Here is a 22,591-nt window from a genome sequence, read left to right on the forward strand (position 1 = left end):
ATCAACATGGCCATAATACAGAGGTATCAGTTTTACTGCAAAAATTACAGCATCAAAATACTAACCAATTTTAAAGAACAGTCAGCCAATCGCAAAGCTGCAATAAAAACCAGGAAAGTGTGACCCCGAGCAAGGACATCAGAAGAAAAAAATACGTCAACTATACGTAGGTTTAATTTTAGGGGAGCTCTACCAAAGATAACCAACAATATTAAAATTAAAAATAGTTAAGATTACATGCATCTTTTTGGTTCTTCCGGTAAAGTCACGTAGAAAGAAACTAAATAAAATAAAATAATAGAATACGAGGTTTCGATTACAACACAAGCAATCATCATCAGCAATCATCATCTGATGATCGAAACGTCGTATTCATCATCTGATGATGATTGCTTGTGTTGCAATCGAAACGTCGTACTCTATTATTTAATTTCCAGCAGTCAGGAAAGCTCCAAAACAAGTTTATTACATGCATCATTGTCAAAATAAATATAGGTCGTATTAAACCAGGGCTGTGTATCTACAGAACACAAGTGGAATCACATTCCACTTACTCGATTGGCCCACCCCCACGTGTCACACGACACCAGGAGTCCAACTGGTGTCACGTTCCGGCAGCTACTGCCGCTGTGAGAAGAGGTTTGCAGCGAGTGCGCAAACCGAGTCAAGCCGGTAGAAGAGTCTGACCTGCGGGTGCAGCTTCTTGTCCTTGTTGCTCAGGTGGTGGACGATGCCCCATATGCAGAGGGGGCCGGCGAAGCCCAGCAAATCGGACAGGTAGCGGTAAGTGCTGCTCAGCAGGATGGGCCGGCCGAAAGCACGGTACAGCGAGCGCCAGATGGAGGGGGGCTGCGCCTCTCCGGCAGACAGCTGCGGAGAGAGAGCGGCAGAGAAACGCATTTCTCAGCTAGCACCGCACACACACACGCAGCCGACGCCGCCAGTGCGCAAGTACGAGGCCAGGCAAAATGAGGCAAGTTACTCGACAGTCTCCCTCACACGGCAGGTGTGCGAGATCTGCAGCGGTTATTACAGAGAGCACCGTTGCCTGCATCTCGTATTCTTGCAAGCCGTGCAAGATATGCAGGCGTAGAAAAAGGTCGCTTAGTTAATCGACATTCAAATTTAGACCCCCATTGAAAGCGTGAATTAGATAATTTGCCTGTTATGTACAGCAACTCTCCGATGTGCTCTCGGGTTGTTTGGCATGGTGTCCGACGTTTCGCTCCACATGCTGCGAGCGGTACAACACGAAAAGACATCAGAAAGCTGTGCAGCTAAATCGCAAAAACCTGCACAGTGACATGTGCAGTAACTCCTAAATATGTGTTACCAGTGCAGAACTGGGTGGTAGCTAAGAAGACGAATCCTGATGTCATAATAATCAGACAACACTTGGTAGAGACTGGTCCATGTCATGCAGCACTACTGCAGATTGTCTGTGTGTAGTAAGTTTTGTGTGGGAATGATGAAGCCAATCACTGCACCAACCCCTTCACATAAGCCACGTGACTTTAATTGTACTTGCAGCCAGGTTGCCTTCTTGTAGCTCATCTATTATATTGGTTTAAAAAAAATGGCACTGTTTTATTTTAAGTTCAATATGTAGATGGTCGGTCAAAGCCTTTGGCAGCAAGTCATTGACTTATTCATTTAGCTTGGTTGTAACACCTCCGATTAGAACGGTTGGCTAAGTACAAGGCGAAAGAAGTTCAACATACATACATACAACACCCTGCTGCCTTCCTCAGGGGGCGTTACACCTTACTGCTGAGGGGGTTGAGACCCACCTGAGGAAACTAGTTGGGATTAACTAGTTGGAATAAGCAAGTTTGAGGCTGGGGCGTTCTGCTTCTGTAGGGCCCAGAAGCATCACAATGTTTAATGTATCAGACACCACGCCTACACCAGCTCGTAATATGCACGCGCGTGCAAGGTGCATCGTCTTAAACGTGTTTATTTTGTCTCTTGCGGTAGGCAACGGGAGAAATCCTATAATGCGGCTACGACGCGGGATACCTTCTGCTCCTCGTAGGCGTTGCGAAAGCGGATGTAGTTGGTGAGCGCCCGCATGGCGATGGGCAGCTTGCCGATGCTCTTGAGGTCGATGGGGCGGCGGTGCGCGCTCGTGATGAAGGCGTTCATCCACCAGTAGGTGGCCTTGGACAGGAGGTTGACGAACGGCTGGAGGAACCGCACGCCCAGGTCCTGCAGGTCCTCGGGTGGCTTCACCTTCTTTGGGTTGTGGAAGCCAACGTACTTCTGTGACCGAGGGGGCACGGAGGGACAAATGCGGCCGAGCTCGGCCATTAGGGTTAATGTACTCGAATGTGGCCATAGTGGCCTGTGAATGGACGCGTGGCCATAGTGGCTGCAGTGGCCGCAGTGGCCTGTGAATGGATGTGTGGCCATCGTGGCCTGTGAATGGATGTGTGACCACAGTGGCCTGTGAATGGATGTGTGGCCACAGTGGCCTGTGAATGAACATGTGGCCGCAGTGGCCTGTGAATGAACATGTGGCCGCAGTGGCCTGTGAGTGGACGCGTGGCCGCAGTGGCCTGTGAGTGGACGCGTGGCCGCAGTGGCCTGTGAGTGGACGCGTGGCCGCAGTGGCCTGTGAGTGGACGCGTGGCCGCAGTGGCTTGTGCATGGAGGCATGGTCACAGTGGCCTGTGAATGGAGGCGTGGCCACAGTGGCCTGTGAATGGAGGCGTGGCCACAGTGGCCTGTGAGTGGACGCGTGGCCGCAGTGGCCTGTGAGTGGACGCGTGGACACAGTGGCCTGTGAATGGAGGTATGGTCACAGTGGCCTGTGCATGGATGTGTGGTCGCTAATGTGTGCAAGTGTTGCTCCGTCCAAAATGGAGGTGCAAAATTGTTGAGTTAAGCTAAAGATAGCTTAGTGCAACTTTCAAAATGGCAATGAAGATGATGATGGTGAAGATAATGACATGGATGATGATGAATATGCTAATGAATAGTATGATGATTATGACAGCAATGATGTGGATATGAAGATGGCAATAAAGATGGTGAAAGATGTTCCAATTTGTGCTTGTGATGTTGATGATGATGATAATGGTGTTGCTGCTGCGGTTTATAATGATCCACCAACCCTCACCAACTCTCATCTCATGCAGATCCACCAACTATAGTCTCCAAAGCATTGCATTGCTGAGTTGACCAAGTGAAGGCTCAGAACAGGTGCCAATAAAGTTTGCAACGGCTTGGAATTAAACTAGCTGGGTTCGCCATGCAGTGCTACTCCCTCAATCAACTGGGAGGTGGTGGAATGATAGCTAAAAAAGGGCAGGAACGAAGAGACAAATTCGTTTGTGTGGAAGGTCTCGCAAGGGAGCTCGATTTACACGATGAGATGAAGAGGACCAAGTAAGACGAGCAGCTAAACCCATATGAAGACAAATGTGAGAAACTCTGAAGGAGCACTGACTACAAAGTAAGGGCAGAGGCAGGTCACAGAGCGACGTGGAGAGTGGCCACAGAGACAGGCAGGGCATGCTCATTGTTTCATAATTCAATTATATTTTATATGAGGAGAAATCATTCAGCTTGGGAAAAGAAATAGCATAGTCCAATATGAATATATGTTGAATTTCTTTTGCACCGTACATAGCCAACCGTGCTAACTGGAGGTGTGGGGGAAGGACAACAAACGAAACATAAAAAGCAGTTCTAAACAACAAGATAAAGCACTAATGCATGGGAAAAATAAACCATCTTGTTTGTGATTCATATTTTGGCAGAGGTCCACTTGACCGTGGTAGAGTTAGTCCGATTTGGTGAAGCGAATGGAACAATAACAACACACATTGCTCCGCCAATCCCACACGGCCTTCTGCCAATGCATGAGTCACCCCTTGTAAGTCCAGACCACGCTGTTCTTGTCAGCACAATGGTATTTTTTATTCAGTATCACGCCAATGTCATCGACTGATTCATCCATATTTCTTTTCCACTCTTATCCCATGCCTACCCCAATCTCTCCCACTCCCTCCTAAAATCTTTCATCTCCGTCTGCCGCAACTACACCATTCTCTATTAACGATTTCTATTACTTACCCATCTTATCCCAACATACGGTTGATGCCTCTGAGGTACAGCAAATCAGGACATATCACGTGAAGAAGTATATCTCACAATACCAGAAGAGGGGAGAACTGCACGTAAGCAAAATTGTGTTGCATTATTATGCAACTGACGAAAACCAGGATTGTCAGTGTCCTGGCAAGACTTACATTTTTCCCAGGGCAGCTCCCACATAAAGAGGACAATCCTGGTGAAACTGGGACTGGTGGCAACGTATGGGCGCCACTGTGGCGAGATATTAACTACCTCGCCTGGAATACAGAAGGTCGTAAGTTCAATCCCTATCTTGACGCCTACTGCTGTATATTTGGAGTTTGCATGTCTTTCTCTCTCCCTGTGGTCGTGTGGATTTAGAATCAAGATCACACATTTTAGAGTATTTGGATGCTTAACATTTCCAGACGATAAGCCACTTCGTTGAGCCATCATTTCTGATGACCAGGTCACTTCTGAAAAAAGAGCTACATAGCTCAGTGGAGGCCTTACCTGGTAAGATTTAAAAATAGTTGATAGTTTAGTTTTCTTATCCCTGACGAACACGCAGGGTGCGGGTCTCTCCTGTATGTATGTATGTTGAACTTCTTTCGCACCGTACATAGCCAACTGTGCTAATCGGAGGTGTGGGGGGAGGACAACAAACTAAACATAAAAAGCAGTTTCAAAAAAATTAGTTTTCAATCTAGATGATTTAAAAGTAATATCGGAAGGAATAGTGTTCCAGACGGCCGCAGAAGCACATCTGAAAGTACCACGATGCGGTGACTGCCTTTGTTTAATGGCCAGCCAAAAGCCGCTGCTGCGAGGATGACCAGAGTTAACGCGATGATGGTTTATGCTCCTTGCTGACGAGATCAGCGAGGTACTTGCTTGTAACGGCCTGGGCACGGGGGCCGCCCCAGGCTCGCCGAGGACCCACCCGCATGCGGATGACGTTGAGCTCGACGGAGAGCAGCATGCCGTAGATGAGCACCAGCAGCCCCGTGATGCAGAAGCGCAGCTGGTTGAAGCCGACGCCGTGCTCGCAGAACTTCACCAGCTTGATGGTCTTCATGGTGAAGGCCAGCAGCCAGTAGACCAGCAGGGCTGCGGAGGGGCACAGAGACAAGGATCCCCACGTATAGCCTTATAGGAAACTTGGGGCAAGTGTTGTTGGTGAGTAGCGCCCACGAAGGCTTGCACGATATACGAAGGGGCGTGGTTGGCCAGCACCTATCATGTGTATATTTATAGCAGCAAAATACTCTAAAAGCACATTAATAAATGTGGAGGGAAAAACCGGAGGACTCGGAAAAAAATCCACACGACCACGGGGAGAGCGAGATGCAAACTTCAAATATACAGGAGTCAGGGTCTGGATCGCAGTGGTTATGGCAATCTACCATGAACACAGCGACCTAAGATTGATTCCTAGCCACGACTAACATTAGTTACGAGTGATATCTGAACAGTCCTGGAAAACCCCCTATCTGCCTTCAACAATCCACGCTTACCTGCACGGTGAAGTATGGTCAGAGCACCCCCATGACTGACAGTGTGTGGGGAGGGATTGATCCAGCAGTAGATTTACTAATGGATGAATATATTTTATACAATTCGACAGCAACATAGAATGATGCTGTATACTAAAGAAAAAACGTAAAGTATTTAAAAGTGCTGCAAATAACAACACTATTGTGTGTATTTGTAGTGAAATTTAACTTACAACATTTCCCCAAAGAGTGGATGATTCACGCTTGTCACTCTCCCACACCATCCCTTAAGCTACTGGTTTCCCATCTCCAGCGTCTGAGCTAGAATCATTCCAGAATGTCCAGAAATTCACAGAAGGAAATTGTAATTGTGTAGTGACGGAAGAGTTGTCTATGATAGTGATTTAGCAAAACAAGTTTACAGGATGTAAGCCGATGCTTCGTACGTGGCATCAGTGCAAAGCTCCCCTCTGGTTAACTACTGTGGTGAATGCAGTTCGATTCAAAGTCTGGGAGACGTTAGTGCTTCCAGGAATAGTTTTCCACATTAAAACCATCCACTCAGTGGTTGTTGGAGATTCCAATGGCTTGTTATTCAAGATCTGTATCGCATGGTGAACCTCAGTGAAAGTCACTGAAAACTGATTTCCTCCGACATGTATACACACTCATTAATTGCCTGAAGGAAAACATATTTCACAGAGAACTGCAGAGCTTGGCCAATTATTGGTGGTGCCGGCTCAAAAGGAAGTTCTGCTGCCTCCCTTTTTGTACGTGGTTCCTCAGTGATTGTGAGATACAATTTGCATAAATGATGCCGTATAAAACGAAACATTATTACTATTATTGGAGGCTAGCAAAAATAATTCTCAAAATAATATAAGACCAGCGCAGCTGAATGGGACCTCCAATAATGTTTTTCAAGAAATATTGAAATTACTGCTTTGCAAACCTCTCGATTGTAAAATAAATAAATAAACGAGTCACTCCATGAGAAGCAGACTAGGCACATGAAAACACATAAGAAGATTATGGGTTTAACATTTGCAAAATATATATAAATAGCAATGGATGTTGGTTTAAATGTTTTACTGCCGTATGCTCTGACTTATAAAAGATGCACTTTTTTTATTCAATGTTAAAGCAAAAGTCGGGGGTGTGTATTATAATTCGGTTGAGGTGTGTGTGCGTGACTAGATTTGTGTAATTCTATTGACACCGGGCACAAGTTTGGGGTACATTTTACTTTCTCATGCGCCTTATTATTTGGAGCACATGGATACATTTTTGTTCCCTGAGATCCATTTTGAACTCGAGATTTGTTGTTGAGAAACATCGTCACAAAGCAACGTGATACACTGTACATCACCAACAACAACAACAACGGTATCAGGATAGAGGCAACCCAGGTGATACCGCAAAGGGGCTTAACTCTCCTCATTCTTTTCTGTATCTCTCTCTAGGCAAGCAACGGACACTCCTTCCTGCCCATGACATCACGGCCAGAGGGAGTCCCCAGTGCTTCCGGTGCAATGTCCATCCCACGCACGACGATGTGGATTGTGTTGCAACAGAAAGCCAGAGACTTCCTTCCAGGTGCAAATGTCAGGTTAGTTAAAATCGCAGAATCATTATTTAACTTATCACTGGTGGAAATGTAAATTGTTCAATGTTAAGTTAGTACAATCCTTTCTGTAATGAATGTATAACAGTAACTTCTCACACACACGGTTCCATGTGTGTATCACGACTCTAACATCTACCAGAATCGACAAAACAATGTATAGTCTCACTCTGCTATGTAAATACTCCACCACGGAGGAAGTATATAATCCAGGTGGTGTCAGAGTGTGAGTACAGTACCTCTCTCTGCTCTTTTGTATTGATAAAATCGAGAATATTTGCATGCAAGGAGAATCGCAGAGTGAGCTGACTGCTCTGTTGCACCCCGCTGGACTGCATAGTTATTGTTTTTGTTGTTTTCTCATTCATGTTATACAACCCACCGAGCAGAAGCTTGGGAAAGTTGGACGTTTCGATGTTGTGGTAGTAGACGATGGAAGTGGTGGCAGCGATGAAAGCCATGATGGCCGGCATGTAGAGGTGCAGGTGGCGTGACTCCATGAACCTGCCCGTTACACCAACACACGCACGTACGACGCATTAATTTCACTTTATTTAAAGCTTTATTTTCTCTTTTCCCCCAATTGTATCCTGAGCACGCTCTCGATGTTGTGCCATGAGACGATCCATTTGGATCTCTCGCACTGCATTATGATGCTTAGTATTAGAGAATGGCCCACGGAAGCGGACACGACAGAGCTACCGCTGAAATCCCTTCAGGTGACCTGTGGTCCACATAGTAAAGGGGTAACACATTTCCACCAGCTCTATAGGTGGGACAGAGCTGAACCAAAGTTCAATGCAATGCCCTTTTTGTGCAATTAATTCTTTAGCCCGACCGAGACAATCAATTTATCCACTCGAGAACTCGGTTTAATCCCAGGTGACTGCCTGGAATTGAACCTAGGATCTCAGCAGTTCCAGCTCAGCGCATCTGAGGCACCTGGCTATCTCATCTTAAAACCTATTAAAACAAATCTGATTCCTGCATTTTTTTACTAAATTCATCTTGTTTGATAAATCAGTACTTTTGTTACAACATAATTAAGAGCCTCATAATATTTATTGGCTTACTGCCAGTACTGTACATCCATAGCCATCGCTCAGACTGCCGCATTGCTTGGTATTGAGTATCAGGAGCAAGACAGCATTCAGTATCTGTGGTAATACTCATCATATAAAGGAGAAAATGTAGCTATTAGTCCTAATAACTAAAAGGTTGATTACATTTTAGTATCTGCGGTAGCATGGTGATCAGAGTACTGCACTATGAACCCGGCAACCTGAGTTTAGTTCCCGGCGATGGCTAACATAATTTTGAAAAACTGCATTCTTACCTGACAGCAGACATTATATTAACAGCACCCCAGTTCCTATTGCAAGTGAAGCCATAAGTGGTGTGCGCACTCACATTTGTGACAATTACTAAGTCGTTTTCCCCCAGCCTGTGTCGTAAGAATTCGGGGCTGGCAAGTCTCACGCACTGCGCGTGTGGCATGCGCAGGCCCATGGGCCCCATCACACACAAGACGTGGTGTGGCTGTGTAACCCGTTTACAGCCTCTGCTATCCACCCCCACCACCACCCGCGCCAACACCGACATGCAAACACTGTGTACAAACACCCACCAATCGCAAGCAATCGGCATGAAAGCTGCCCCCTAAAAAAAAAACACTCACCAGCACGGCAGTACCTGGCAGCTGACAATGCAATTTACAAGTGAGATTCACCGACTGGCAGCCTTGACAGTGGAAATGATCGGTAAATATGATGCATTTCTCATACTGAAACCTGACAAGCCAAGAAGCATCACTACTACCATCACTACTAGCATCACGTTCCGTTTGTGTGGGAGGTGTCACCGCATTCGTTTGCGTGGTGACGTCACCACATTCCGTTTGAGTGGCCTACGACTACCACCACTAACATTGGCTGCCCTGCCCATGCTGCTACACCTGAGCTACGCCCATGTTAAACCTTTACCTGGCAGCCCTTTCATTGGTGTCGTTGCCCACTACTATCATCACTTACATTAACATTAGCTGCCCTGCCCATGCTGCTGACACTTCGACTATGCCCATTTTAAACCTTTATAAACAGCTTGCCTTTAGAGGCTAACCCCCATTTTCCTGATGACGACCGCTTGTGTTGCAATCGAAACGTGGTGGTTTTTATTTGTATTTTATTTTAATTATTTTTATTCACTTTATTATTCTTTTTCTATCTACGTAACTTTACTGAAAGAACCAAAGAAGAAGAATAATGACATTTATAACGTGCCAGATTGTGCAGACAAGTTAACAACTCAGAGTCACGGAGCCAAGCTCAGGGCTGCTCGAAAGCATGAACCAATACAGATAGAGTTGCCTTTAGATGTTTCTTGAAACTAGTCAGAGTGCATTGATGTTGCGGATGTGCAATGCGATTTAAGAGTTCCACAGCGAAGGGGTGAGAGCAGAGAACCGACGTGAGGCTGAGACCTTGGTGTCCAAAGAGTGACGCTGCGTAGGGTTCCACCATGAGCTTCAGTGCAAGGCCAGAGTAGTGATTCTTGTTTTTTAAATTACAGAACTATTATTATCATTTCACCACCCTCATCTCCTCACTGCTTGAAGCCAGATGTAGGGGTGGGCATTGGATTTGGTTTAACACGTAGGTTTTCGCGACCAATATCATCCATAATAGAGGTTTTTTGGTTAGATCGCGTAAATATATAGATGTGTCGTTAAAATCCCGCCACCACCCGACACAACCAACTAGTAAGGGTTGTCACGTATACAGAACATGTCAATTCGTCACTAGTGCAGCACACCGGTGTGTTAGAGAGTTAAACCACAACATTTACAATTCGAGTACGACATTTTGCTGGTGATTACAACCAGCCTAATCAGGCGATAGCCAGAACACACTGATGTACGGAACTTGTAACGAATTTCATTTACCACACGTGCAGTTAATGTTGGGCAAACAGGACGAATGATCAGCACTAGACTAAAAGAACATCAGATAAATATTAAATTCTCACAAATACAACTGTCAGCAGTAGCAGAACACGCGTGCCAACAAGGACTCTCAATTTATTTTTATAATGGTGATGTTTTGTGCAAAACTAGCTACTACAGGCCAAGACTAATTAGATAATCTATCGAAATTGAAAGAAATCTAAATAACTGTAACCGTTCGGATAGCTACTGCCTTAGTGCTACATGGAAGCGAATCATCAAATACGAAACAGTAAGACTTCACAAATCTGGCTGTCGCCTGATGAAGCTAGTTGTAATTACTGGTGAAACGTCGTACTCAGTTTGTAAATGTTGTGGCTTGGCTCTCCAACACACCGGTGTGCTGTACTAGTGATGAATTGGCACGTTCTGTTTACGTGACAAGCCTCACTAGTTGGATGTGTCGGGTGATGGTGGGTTTTTAATGACACATTTATATATTTACGCGATCTAACCCAAAAACCTCTATTATGGCATTGGATAAAAAAAAAATGCATTTGCACAGCAAAGCACGACGCACGTGCTCGAAATGCAGCGTGCTCGAGGTGCAACGTGCTCAGTGCCCAATGATAATGCATTGTCTGCAACTCTCCCTCTACTTTTCGGGAACAAGCAGAGACAATTAACACATTTTTATAAAAATGCAATGAAGGTAATTTTGCATTGAGCTAAAAGGACGGTAAGAAAATAATTTCTACGCTCTGTACAGCGGACAGAAGCAGGATATAAAAAAAAAGTAGAAAGCATCCCGCTGCTTCCCCCTGTGGTAATTGGTGATGACATACTATCAAGAAGGGTGCAAACTGTGTCGCAGCAATTCAGAGAGCGTTATGTTTTAGTGACTTTCCAGAAGAAGGTGGTAGAGCAAGAAGGCTTTCGTGACCAATATTATCCATAAGAGGTTTGTTGGGGTTAAATCGTGTAAATATAAATGTGTCGTTAATTCCGCCACCACCCGACACAGCCAATTAATAAGGTTTTTCACGTAATTAAAACATGCCAATTAATTAGTAGTGTTGGAGAGTAAACCCACAACATTTACAATTCGAGTACGTTTTTCCGGTAATTACAACCAGCCTTAGTTGTGGAGAAATCCTCCTGTTTCAGTCTTAAAAAATGTATAACCCTATTATGGACTCTTATCAGTTGCCCCCTCACATGTGTAATGAGCAACTTCTACGACACGTCGTATAGAGGGTACTTCTTCTTTATTACTCACACTGGGCACAACACTGGTTCTTCCTCCCACTGAATATACTCGTGGCAATAACACCTCTACTGGCTACACGCACAGCCGATCACTCAGCGTCGTACCCTCGCCCTCAGTCGTCTCCGCCGCTGGCTGGCGGCGTGATGACGACGGCAATGGAACCCACGGAGGAGATCTTCCACGTGGCCGGACGATGGAGAGAGATGTCGGTGAACAGCGACATGCCAGGACCCCACACACGAGCCCCGAGCTGCGGGTCCGCTCCCCCTTATATCCCCCCAGGCGTGGCTAGGCCCTGCCTCCGGCCACGCCCTCTCGTAGAACCTTCGAGCAGGTTCCCGGAGTATCTCGGCGAGCCCCACCTGTTACCTTTGCCCCAGATACACCTCCTTCCCTGATTGGTTGTTACCTCTGTGGCATTACCCGTTAATCCCTTCCCAGGCCAGCAGGTGTCACCCTGTCATGTCAGCAGGTGTCACTCTGTCATTACACATGTATAGGATTTCTCCGGGTGTTCTGGCTTCCTCCCACATTTAAACATATCTTCATATATTGTGGACCGCAGAGCTAAGGCAATTGTCAATAGCGCTGCTTCACTACCCGTCTGCCGATTGTCTGAGGTTCCCTCAGCGATTGTGAGATGCAATTTGTATGAATGGCAGCGCTATATATATATATCACTAAACATCATTTTATGGCAAAAAGAATGTACACAAATTGTGCCACCTCAGGAAAATGTTCCTTGATTGGGAAGAATGGCCCACCATATAGAGAAGTAATCTGATGTATTCACAGTAATGAGAGAAGCTAGAGAGGGGGGAGATAATAGAAGCGGTGATGATTTTGGGTGCATGCAAGAAGTCGGGCAAGGTGCATTCTGGATCACTTTGAGTGTCGCGGTGAGGAGTTCGGGGAGGGCAATGAGGCGTTACAGTAATTAGGCAAAATTATATGAAAACACAAATGTGTGTAACAGTAGGCTCAGAGAAGTGACTTTGTTAGTTGGTTGGTGACTGGGCAACAACTGCAACATTGGGTAAAACATTATTGGTGGTGAGGTGTTGTGGTGGTGTCAACACCATTGGCCATCGTAACCTCTTGTTCTTGATGTCTAATAGACAATGAAAGCAGAAGTAAATGTATTTACGTATAATTGGTGAGCATTAAAAAAATCTACAAACATCCACCATATAGCAAAAACAGACTGTTAGGGCAAGTGCTGTTAATGAGCACCTATGAAGGCCGGCACGGCACACAAGGGGGTGGGTCGTCAGCACTTAGTCCGGACACCTTTGTCTCCCTAGTAGCGATGTTTACATGTTATACCAGGTATTTATTCGAAGCTGAGTCCACCTAGGGGAGGCCCAGGGCTGGTTCAGATGATCATCGCTATCGTGAGCAGGAATTGGTTCATAGCACAATGTGCTAACCACTTCACCACCGCTCCCCCCACACGCACAACGTTTGGTGAGCAAACACACACACTGCCTCAACTGACATGAGAGCTTGTAACACGACATACGTCCGACATCTCTATCCCTATGCCACAGCCAGGCACAGAGATACGCATCCCATAAAATGGCCCAACATTCTGGCAGGGATCCTCTGTACTAAAATGTCATTATACAGTACCATCAAACTTCAATTCGCGTTTTCATTATTCACGTTTACATTTGCTGGATGTGGGAGTTGCTTGCCTGAAATCCATCACTTTGAGGTGGAGTTGGTGGATCGTGCGGGGATCAAAGACAAAGATCCCCTGTATAGCCTTCACAGCGTGTTGGGGCAAGTGCTGTTAGCGAGCACCTATGAAGGCTGGCACGGCACACGAGGGGGTGCGTGGCCAACACCACGTCCGACCGCCTTTGTCTCCCTAGCGGCGATATTTACACACCGCATCAGGTCCTCATTTGAGGCTGAGTCAACCTAGGGGAGGCCCAGGACAAGTTAAGATAAACGTCACTGGTGTTGGCCGTGAGCGGGAATCAAATTCAGGATGCCAGGTTTGTAGCGCAGGACGCTAACCGCTACACCACCGCTCCCTACCATGTATGTCACATGCATTTTTCAGGGGAACCACAGTTCCAGAGATGTAAAAAAAGCGATTGGATCGTGATCTATCTCCGGAGGTGTTTGAGTATCACCTCCTCACATGCGCGTTTAGAAATACGCAGAAAGGAAATAGCTGAGCAAAAAAGGTCCTGGCTAAACATCATGAAAGAATGACCCTCATTAAAAACATTGATGTTGACACTTATTTGAGGCTTGCTAGGGTGAATGACTGCTACATTATGAAGCATCACAAGAGCGACAACATAGATAAACATGGACATGTTCAACTGTGCTCTTAATGCATATATGAAAATGTATTTTGCTAAATAATTATGCTCGTGACGTGAGGGAAATAACAATTTGGTTTAATGTAAAACGTAAGAGTAGGATTGTTTCTAATTATGCAAGAGCTCACAGTGTGTTTACACCGTTGAAAAATCTTGTTATAGCCATCACAACACAATTGACAGCAACTCTGAACATTTCTCAATAACACTGTGGCCTTAAAAGGGAGAATACATAATATGTGATTTTCGGGGGAATGGCGCTTCTTCAAAGCACTTAAAATTAAGGGCCATTGCCTGAAATGTTGCCTATTTTTCTATGTTTCCTTTTAAAGCAACAGTATTACCGACGAATGTGTTGAGTTTTTTTTTATTGTGCTTGTGCACCAATGCCACCGCAGCAGTAGCAGCATCGCCAAATACATTTTTTGTCATTAACGGCAAGATCACATCAGCAGCAGTTTCAATAAGCGACCTCAAAGAGAAACACCCAAACTATAATTATATATATATCGTTTTACCAGGTAAGGCCACTGAGCTATATAGCTCTTTTTCACAAATGATAGCTCAACGAAGTGGCTTATCATGTGGAAATGTATAGCAGTTACCAAATACTCAAAACGCACGTTTCTAAATGTGGAGATAAAGAAACTGGAGGACCCGGAGAAAAATCTACGCGACCACGGGGAGAACGTGCAAACTTCAAATATACCTGCCATCAGGGTGAGGATCAAACCCACGACCAAGCAGAAATCACCAGAAAACAACACTATAAGAGCCGGGACAACAGCAAACAATTTACACCTAATATCTCGGCCTCGCTGTACGCTGCGTTGCACCGCTAGTCGAGTAGATAACCATGTGTTCAATAAACCCTCGGAGCCAGGATGACCGTCCAACTCCGATTGTCATTTATTGATTGTAACAGGTAAAACTGGTGAGAAAACACAGATACAGCATCTGTTATAATTCGGAAACACCCACACAATGAACACCACAGCATCAGAACATTGTCTCAGATAACAATAGATCCTGGAAGGACCAGGCCCCCACATTACCCCTGAACAACTAGACAAAGGCACAAGCTGGTGCGTTGCATACAGGCACATAGTGTATTCATCCCACTGCACCCCAAATGTACAGCATTACACTTAACACTAAACTGTGGATAAGATACTTCGTCATCACTCTCAGGATCGCAACATAGGCACAAGTCTGACTCGACCTACTAAATCACAAGTAACATCCACAATAAGGAAAGTCACAGGCTTCGTTACTAACTAGGCCTCGTATTTACTACAACAACTTAACGGCACCATAAAGGCATTTACATTGCTATAACGGTCATTCCAACATTACAACAGCATTTCCAATATTATAGGAATATAAACAACTTACAGATAATGCTTCTTAAGCTCCCACAATGGACAAGTGCGGCTGTGGTCTCACTGAGATGTGATGCGTGCCGCCATCTTGACTTATCTGTGTAATGGCTGACGCCCGCGTGGTACAGTGAAAATCTAACATCGTCACTTCCTGGTCACGTGACCAACATTAGCATAAAAAAACAGGAACTTCCTGTGAACGTACGCTCCCCATCTGCCGTGAGGCAAGACACTCCCCGTCTGGTATCTAGGAGATACCACCATTTATTTCCTATCTCATAAACAAGTGTATAACAACTTCAACGGGTCGACTTATTTGTCCATATCTTTGCGAGAGAGAAGTAGTACTATCTCGACTATGGGCCTGATGAAATTTCTTGCGACTCCTTGCTTCGCAATCATAACCTCGACCTTTCGAACTTTTCCATCGGCACTTGGAATCGACTTGAGGATGCGGCCCATTGGCCACTCATTCGGTTTGGCTTGGTTGTCCTTCAGTAGGACGAGGTCGCCTTCTTGGATGTCTGGTCTATTAGACTGCCACTTGTTGCGCACTTGGAGTGTCGTAAGGTACTCGTTTTTCCAGCGACGCCAGAACGTGTTCGCGAAGCTCTGCACTTGTCTCCATTGACGTCTGTAGAGGTCTGCAGTGCTGGCCTCCTCGGTAGGTGCTGTGAGCACATCTGTCTTCTGGGTAAGAAGTGTAGCAGGAGTCAAGATGAATGGTGACTCCGGGTCGGTTGAGACGGGGATCAGGGGTCTTGAGTTAATTATGGCTGAGACCTCGGCCATGAGAGTGGTCAAGACCTCGTGAGAGAGCCGTGTGGACCCGACATCACATAGCATGGAGTCGAGAATGCGTCGAGCAATCCCGATCATGCGTTCCCAGGCTCCACCCATGTGCGAAGAGTGGGGAGGATTGAAGATCCATGTGCAGCCTTGGTCACTAAGATATTTCCTGACAGAATAATCTTCGACATTCTCCGTATTGATCTTAAGCTCTTTACATGCTCCTATGAAATTGGTTCCACAATCAGAACGGAGTTGCTTGGCTGGCCCTCTGATGGCGAAGAACCTCCGGAGTGCATTTATAAAGCTCGAAGAGTCCATGGACTCGATGACTTCGATGTGCACTGCTCGTGTACTCATACAGTTGAACAGCACTGCCCAACGTTTGCTGTTCGCGAGCCCTCCTCTGGTGCGGCGGGAGATGACTGTCCACGGTCCGAACACGTCAATCCCTACAGAGGTGAAGGGAGGTTCCACACTGAGTCGATCGGCTGGGAGGTCTGCCATTTTCTGTTCTTCCTGTTTTCCACGTAGCTTGCGACACGGGATACACTTGTGGATTGTGCTGGCGATGCACCTCTTTGCTCCAACGATCCACAGCCCTGCAGATCGGATTGCTCCTTCTGTGAAGTGCCGACCTTGGTGCTTGACCTTCTCGTGGTAGTGGCGCACGAGTAAGATTGCGATGTGGCTCTGGCTTGGGATTATGAGGGGGTTTCGTTCATTCTCATCTAATTTTGCATTCCCTAGCCGACCACCGATCCTGAGCAAGTCGTCTTTGTCCATCCCGGGGTTTAGCTTCCTGAGGGTGCTGACCCTAGGAAGGTCTTCTCCCTTGTTGATGGCCTTGATCTCACTTGCATAAGCTGCCTGTTGCACACAGCGGAAGATTGATTTCCTTGCTCTGGAAAGCTCGTCTTCAGTGCGTGGCACTGTGCAGTAATGCCATCCATTGCAGCTACCAGTGGTGCCTCTCATCGGGCGATGGAAGCAGTCTGCCATATGCGTTAAATGTGCTATCGCTCGCACAAGCGTCGTCCATTTCGAGAAATGTTCATAATGGTGTGGACTCAGTGGACTTCTTGGTCGCACATTTGTTACGAAAGTTGTCACTAGAGGATGAATCTCCTTGTCGGACTCGGGCTCTAAGAGTCCAAAGGTCTCCTTGGTAGTACATGGGCCAACGTCACGTCGTAACAGGAACGCTGGACCCGTCAGCCAGATAGTTTGATTCGGCAGAGATGCAGGGACGGACCTAGTTGCGAGATCTGCTGGATTCTGGTCAGTTGGAACGTAATTCCATTGCTCCGGCTGCGTCGATCTCCTGATGCGCTCCACCCGGTTGCTGATGTAGGTGTAGAACCTTCTGGTTTGGTTGTTTATGTAGCCTAGTACGACCTTACTGTCCGTGTAGAACTTGACCGCGTCCAGTTTGACGTCAAATTCGTCTAAGATCAGTTCCACCACCTCTGTAGCAAGAATGGCTCCACACAGCTCGAGCCTTGAGATGGTATGTTCCAGTTGTGGGGCCTTGCCGTGGAACTCCTTCCAGAATTCCCACTCGGACGATAGCTCCGAGTCGAGGAACGGAGAGGCCACGGTCACAGCGACCACCGCCACGACCACCAGCAGAGCGACGAGCAGCGGCTTCACCTTAGTCTTCTTCCCGTCAGTCAGGACTGGCTTGGAGAAACGTGGAGGAACAAACTCCAACGAAGACGGTGGATGCATAAGCGAAGTCATGGTGGCTTCTTCGTAAGTCTGCACGGTACAGCCTTGACTTCTCTCGCCGAGTTCCTCTTTCAGCGTGAAGTGGTTGGGGCACGGTTTGAAGAGCGACGTGCGTCCATTCGTGAGCACACTCGTTCTGAATGTGCTAATGTGGTCTGGTTTGTGTATTCCCTTCAGACAAACGTCACCTACGATGACCCATCCTAGGTCAAGTCTCTGGGCATAGGGAGCGTCGTGAGGTCCATTGCGTTTGTTACGAACCTTGTGGACTCTCAGCATGTCCCTGCCGAGCAGAAGTAAAATCTGTGCCGCGTGATCCAATGGCGGGATGAACTCTGCTATGGGTTTCAGGTGTGGGTGGTGACGTGCAACTTCGGGCGTGGGAATCTCACTCCTGTCGTCCGGTATCTCGTTGCACTCTGTCACCATAGGAAGGGCTAGCTTCATGGTGCTATCTATGGTTTCCACCATGAGGCCGCTCGCTCTTCTTCCCGCTGTCTCCATCAGTCCTGAGCATGTTCTGAGCGTGTATGGAAAGGAATTCCCACCTACACTTAGCTGATCAAAGAACTCTGACCTTGCCAAAGACCTGTTGCTCTGGTCGTCCATTATGGCGTACATCCTTACTGCCCTTTCAGGATGTCCTTTGGGATAGACTCAGACGAGGAATATCTTTGAGCAAGATCTTCCTTTGAAGCCTTCTCCACAGACTTCTGTGCATTTGGTTGTGATTGATGAAGTGAGTGCGGCGATCTCGCCTTGCTCCCCGCCGTGCTCTGCTTCGGGATCGGAAGCCTTAGTGCTACTGGGTTTCGAGTAAAATGTGTGCAGAGCAGTTGCGTGTTTGTCGCTGCCACATTCCTCGCACTTGATATCTGCCTTGCAATTCCTTGCAAGGTGGTTAGTAGAAGCACAGCATTTGAAGCACACTCCAAATTCTTTCAGCATGTTCTTCCGCTCTTCCAATGGCTTCCTCCTGAACTCACGGCATTTCTGGAGGGAGTGAGGTTGTTTCTCTGGATCTTTTATCTTTTTCTTTGTGGTGGTTGCCTGGACGGAGTCTGCGAATGTCGCAGGAGAGACCTCAGTCTTGTGTACGGAAATTGGCACTCTCGCTGTTCCTCGTTTCGCCGTTGTCCTTTCCATTTTTGGGAGATCTGGACTGGAAATCCCCGTGGTGCCAAACATGAAACTCGGGTCATTTCTAGTCTTAGCCAGGTTGCGGATAAACTTTGAGAAAAAAGAGAATGGGGGGAATGCAACCTGATGCTCTGACTTGTATCTTGAACCCGCTGTTCTCCATTTTTCTTGCACGTCAAATGGCAATTTCTCTACGATGGGGTTCACGCCATGGTAGGTATTCAAGAAAATGAGACCTGGCAAGTAGGGATCAGCCTGGGCTGATTCAAGCTCCATCAAAAGATCTCCAAGCTCCCGTAACCTTTTATTGTCTCGACCAGAGATTTTTGGAAAGTTCTGCAACTTCTTGAAGAGAGCCTTCTCAATGGTTTCTGGGCTACCATAGCACTCCTCGAGCCTCTCCCACACCGCATGCAGGCTTGAGGCGGGGTCGTCAATGTTTGCTGACCGGATCCTCTTCGCGTACTCTGCAGATTCATTTCCTAACCATTTCACCAACAGGTCGAGTTCTTCACTTGCAGAGATGTCTGCATTTCGGATTGCATTCCTGAAGGTAGATCTCCAGGCTCGATAGTTCTCAGAGTGGTCATCAAACTTAACGAGTCCTGTGTTGATTAGTTCGCGGTGAGCCAGGTACCTAGCAAAGTCTCCTAGTCCTGCTGATCCAGGGTGTGTCCATACTGGCGCTTGTGAGGCGGCATTATTGGCTGTATTGCCTAGCATGCCGTCATTTGCGATGGCGTTGGACTGTGGGCCCAAAGGGTTTCGATCACGTTGGCTGGATCCCTTTATGTGACTGTCTGGAATGTGGGTCTGACTTGGTGCATCCACGTCTGACCCCACGTGCGCGACGCTGAGTTGGCGACTAACTGCCAGGGCAGGATATGCATTTCCACCATTCCTGTAGACAGCATTAATGTTCATTCGGTGTGGAGATGGCGATGCCTGAACGTCCACCCTTTGTTCAGTATCGTTTGGTGGAGGAGCATTGATGCATTGTTCAGACCAGTCCAAAATATTTTTTCTGGTGAGTTGATCACGGTCCTTGACAGGTATCTGAGTGCCAAACTCACTCCAATTCTCTTCCTTATCCAGGTTGGCTGCTGCCTCGAGCACCTCTGCCTGGGCCATTGCAGCAGCTGCTTCCCTTTTGAGTTGTAGGGTGCTTAACTTAGCATCCAGCTCAATGTTCTTCCGCGTGGCGGTAGCCACTAATATACTCTCTTGCTCTTCAAGCTCTGCTTTCTTCCGCGCAGCAGTAGCCACTAATATACTCTCTTGCTCTCGTGCGGCAGCAGTTGCTAATATACTTTCTTGCTCTGCTTTCCTCCGTGCGGCAGCAGTTGCTATGCTTGCTTCTTCTTGTATGTGGGCCTTTTCAATTAGCATGGCTTCCTCTTCAGCCATGTAGGCAATACGGGCGTTTGCTGCTTCTGCTGCTGCGCGTGCCTGAGCTGCTGCCATACTAGTAGATGATGTCTTTGAGTGTGCTGAGGCTTTAGATTTTGTGGTGGACCTGGATGAGACAGAGTGCTGAGATCGTGTCTCTCTTAAGCCCTCCACACGGTCCATTGCATCTTGTATCACTGCCTGCACATTATCATCGAGCAGTTCAAGGAAGTGCTCTTGTCTGCGCACTCCCTCAATGCCCTCATCTGTTTTCACCTTCATCAGGAGCGAGATGTATTTATTTGCCAGGAGCTTGTAGCTTGAGCTGCTCACATTCACTCGCTGGATGGCCCGCTGAATTGAGGCCACTGTGTCTGAGGCGTTTGAAGCTTCAGATAAATCTGCTTCAACCCGGTTCCATGCCCGTTGTATCCTGGCATCAAGGTCCTGTTTCTCAGCTTCATAGCTTTCCAAGGCCCGTTGCGTCAACCTGACCTCCCTCTGGGGCCTTGAACTCCCTTGGTCCTCTTGAGGCAGGATGGGAGATCCTGGATTGCTTGGTTCACCATCTTCAGCATCTCTCCCTGCTGAACTGTGGCTTTCCATGCTGCGATGCTTGCAGCACGATTTTAATGTAGACTCGTTGCAGAGCTCCTTGCTTGTTGCAGGCTGACTGCAGGGCTGGCTGCAAAGCTGGCTGCAGAGCTGACTGCAGGGCTGGCTGCAGAGCTGGCTGCAGGGCTGGCTGCAGAGCTGACTGCAGAGCTGGCTGCAGGACTTCTTGGGAACTTGAAGAAGAGTGTCTTTTTACTATCTCGGCCTCGCTGTACGCTGCGTTGCACCGCTAGTCGAGTAGATAACCATGTGTTCAATAAACCCTCGGAGCCAGGATGACCGTCCAACTCCGATCGTAATTTATTGATTGTAACAGGTAAAACTGGTGAGAAAACAGCATCTGTTATAATTCGGAAACACCCACACAATGAACACCACAGCATCAGAACATTGTCTCAGATAACAATAGATCCTGGAAGGACCAGGCCCCCACATTACCCCTGAACAACTAGACAAAGGCACAAGCTGGTGCTTTGCATACAGGCACATAGTGTATTCATCCCACTGCACCCCAAATGTACAGCATTACACTTAACACTAAACTGTGGATAAGATACTTCGTCATCACTCTCAGGATCGCAACATAGGCACAAGTCTGACTCGACCTACTAAATCACAAGTAACATCCACAATAAGGAAAGTCACAGGCTTTGTTACTAACTAGGCCTCATATTTACTACAACAACTTAACGGCACCATAAAGGCATTTACATTGCTATAACGGTCATTCCAACATTACAACAGCATTTCCAATATTATAGGAATATAAACAACTTACAGATAATGCTTCTTAAGCTCCCACAATGGACAAGTGCGGCTGTGGTCTCACTGAGATGCGATGCGTGCCGCCATCTTGACTTATCTGTGTAATGGCTGACGCCCGCGTGGTACAGTGGAAATCTAACATCGTCACTTCCTGGTCACGTGACCAACATTAGCATAAAAAAACGGGAACTTCCTGTGAACGTACGCTCCCCATCTGCCGTGAGGCAAGACACCTAATGTGTTTTTCTCTGCCAAAGAGAGAAACATCAATACACCCAACACGGGAGCAAAATAATTGACCGTTTCCAAAATACAATTTCCTCATGGTAAAGGCTCATTGTGAGTGCCACCGTCTCCACGGACCTCCGCTCGAGCTGACAAAATGCGTTCATAATTGTGGCCCTGTGGAAACACTAAGACAATGGCGTTCACGCGAAGGGGCTGAGCGACATTTTGAACTGGGGGTGTGCGCGCGCACGCAAACACGCGCGATGTACTACGTACGCTTTGCTACGTTATCAAAATCACTGCACGAGCGAAAGGCATCGCGCGCTGAAGGAAGCCACTCATTTCCGCGTGCATTCATTGTACGCAAATGAACATCACGGCGTGTGAGAACCCGCCGGCTTGTCGGACGGCGTCACCTTGTCACCGGGAAATGCATAACAGCCCTTGGCAAGAAAATTCCATGGAAAAACACACATTCAGGATACGGCAGGTGGAATGGAAAAGAACATAAAGCAGACTTGCTATATTTAAACAAGTGTGGCTACCATTTATAAATACACGTCTGTGCCAATCTTGACGTTTATATTTTACCGTGAGCATTCAAGTACAATGATCACCCGACATATATTTGACATATCTGTAGCTTGATTTGTAATTGTACTACGATCGACCTGCACATTTGCAGAGAAACCTGGAGGGAAAACTAAGACAAATTCCTGGCAAATCAGGACGAACGTCAACCGTACAAATCCTCCAGTGGATTGGACACGTGTCCACAAGGTAATGCGTGCCCAGTAAAAAT

General features: G+C 46.9%; 1 protein-coding gene across 3 annotated transcripts in view; it reads right to left on the reverse strand.

The window, feature by feature from the left end:
• LOC144722898 (ATP-binding cassette sub-family C member 8-like) overlaps positions 1-22,591 on the reverse strand; it is a 117,534-nt gene that overhangs the window by 85,203 nt on the left and 9,740 nt on the right. The window contains exons 1-5 of one of the 3 annotated variants that reach the window (XM_078601305.1): positions 8,879-9,105; positions 7,583-7,704; positions 5,024-5,190; positions 2,020-2,262; positions 688-870 (exon numbers count right to left, since the gene is read on the reverse strand). In XM_078601305.1, the coding sequence (XP_078457431.1) occupies positions 688-870; positions 2,020-2,262; positions 5,024-5,190; positions 7,583-7,700 (711 nt within the window). In that variant the 5' untranslated portion in view covers positions 7,701-7,704; positions 8,879-9,105. Of the gene's footprint in view, positions 1-687; positions 871-2,019; positions 2,263-5,023; positions 5,191-7,582; positions 7,705-8,610; positions 8,758-8,878; positions 9,106-22,591 lie in introns of those variants that run through there. The other 2 variants (XM_078601304.1, XM_078601303.1) reach the window with 2 other exon arrangements.

Source organism: Lampetra planeri, chromosome 16 (genome assembly GCF_965212315.1).
Source record: "Lampetra planeri chromosome 16, kcLamPlan1.2.h2, whole genome shotgun sequence".
Taxonomy (NCBI): domain Eukaryota; kingdom Metazoa; phylum Chordata; class Hyperoartia; order Petromyzontiformes; family Petromyzontidae; genus Lampetra; species Lampetra planeri.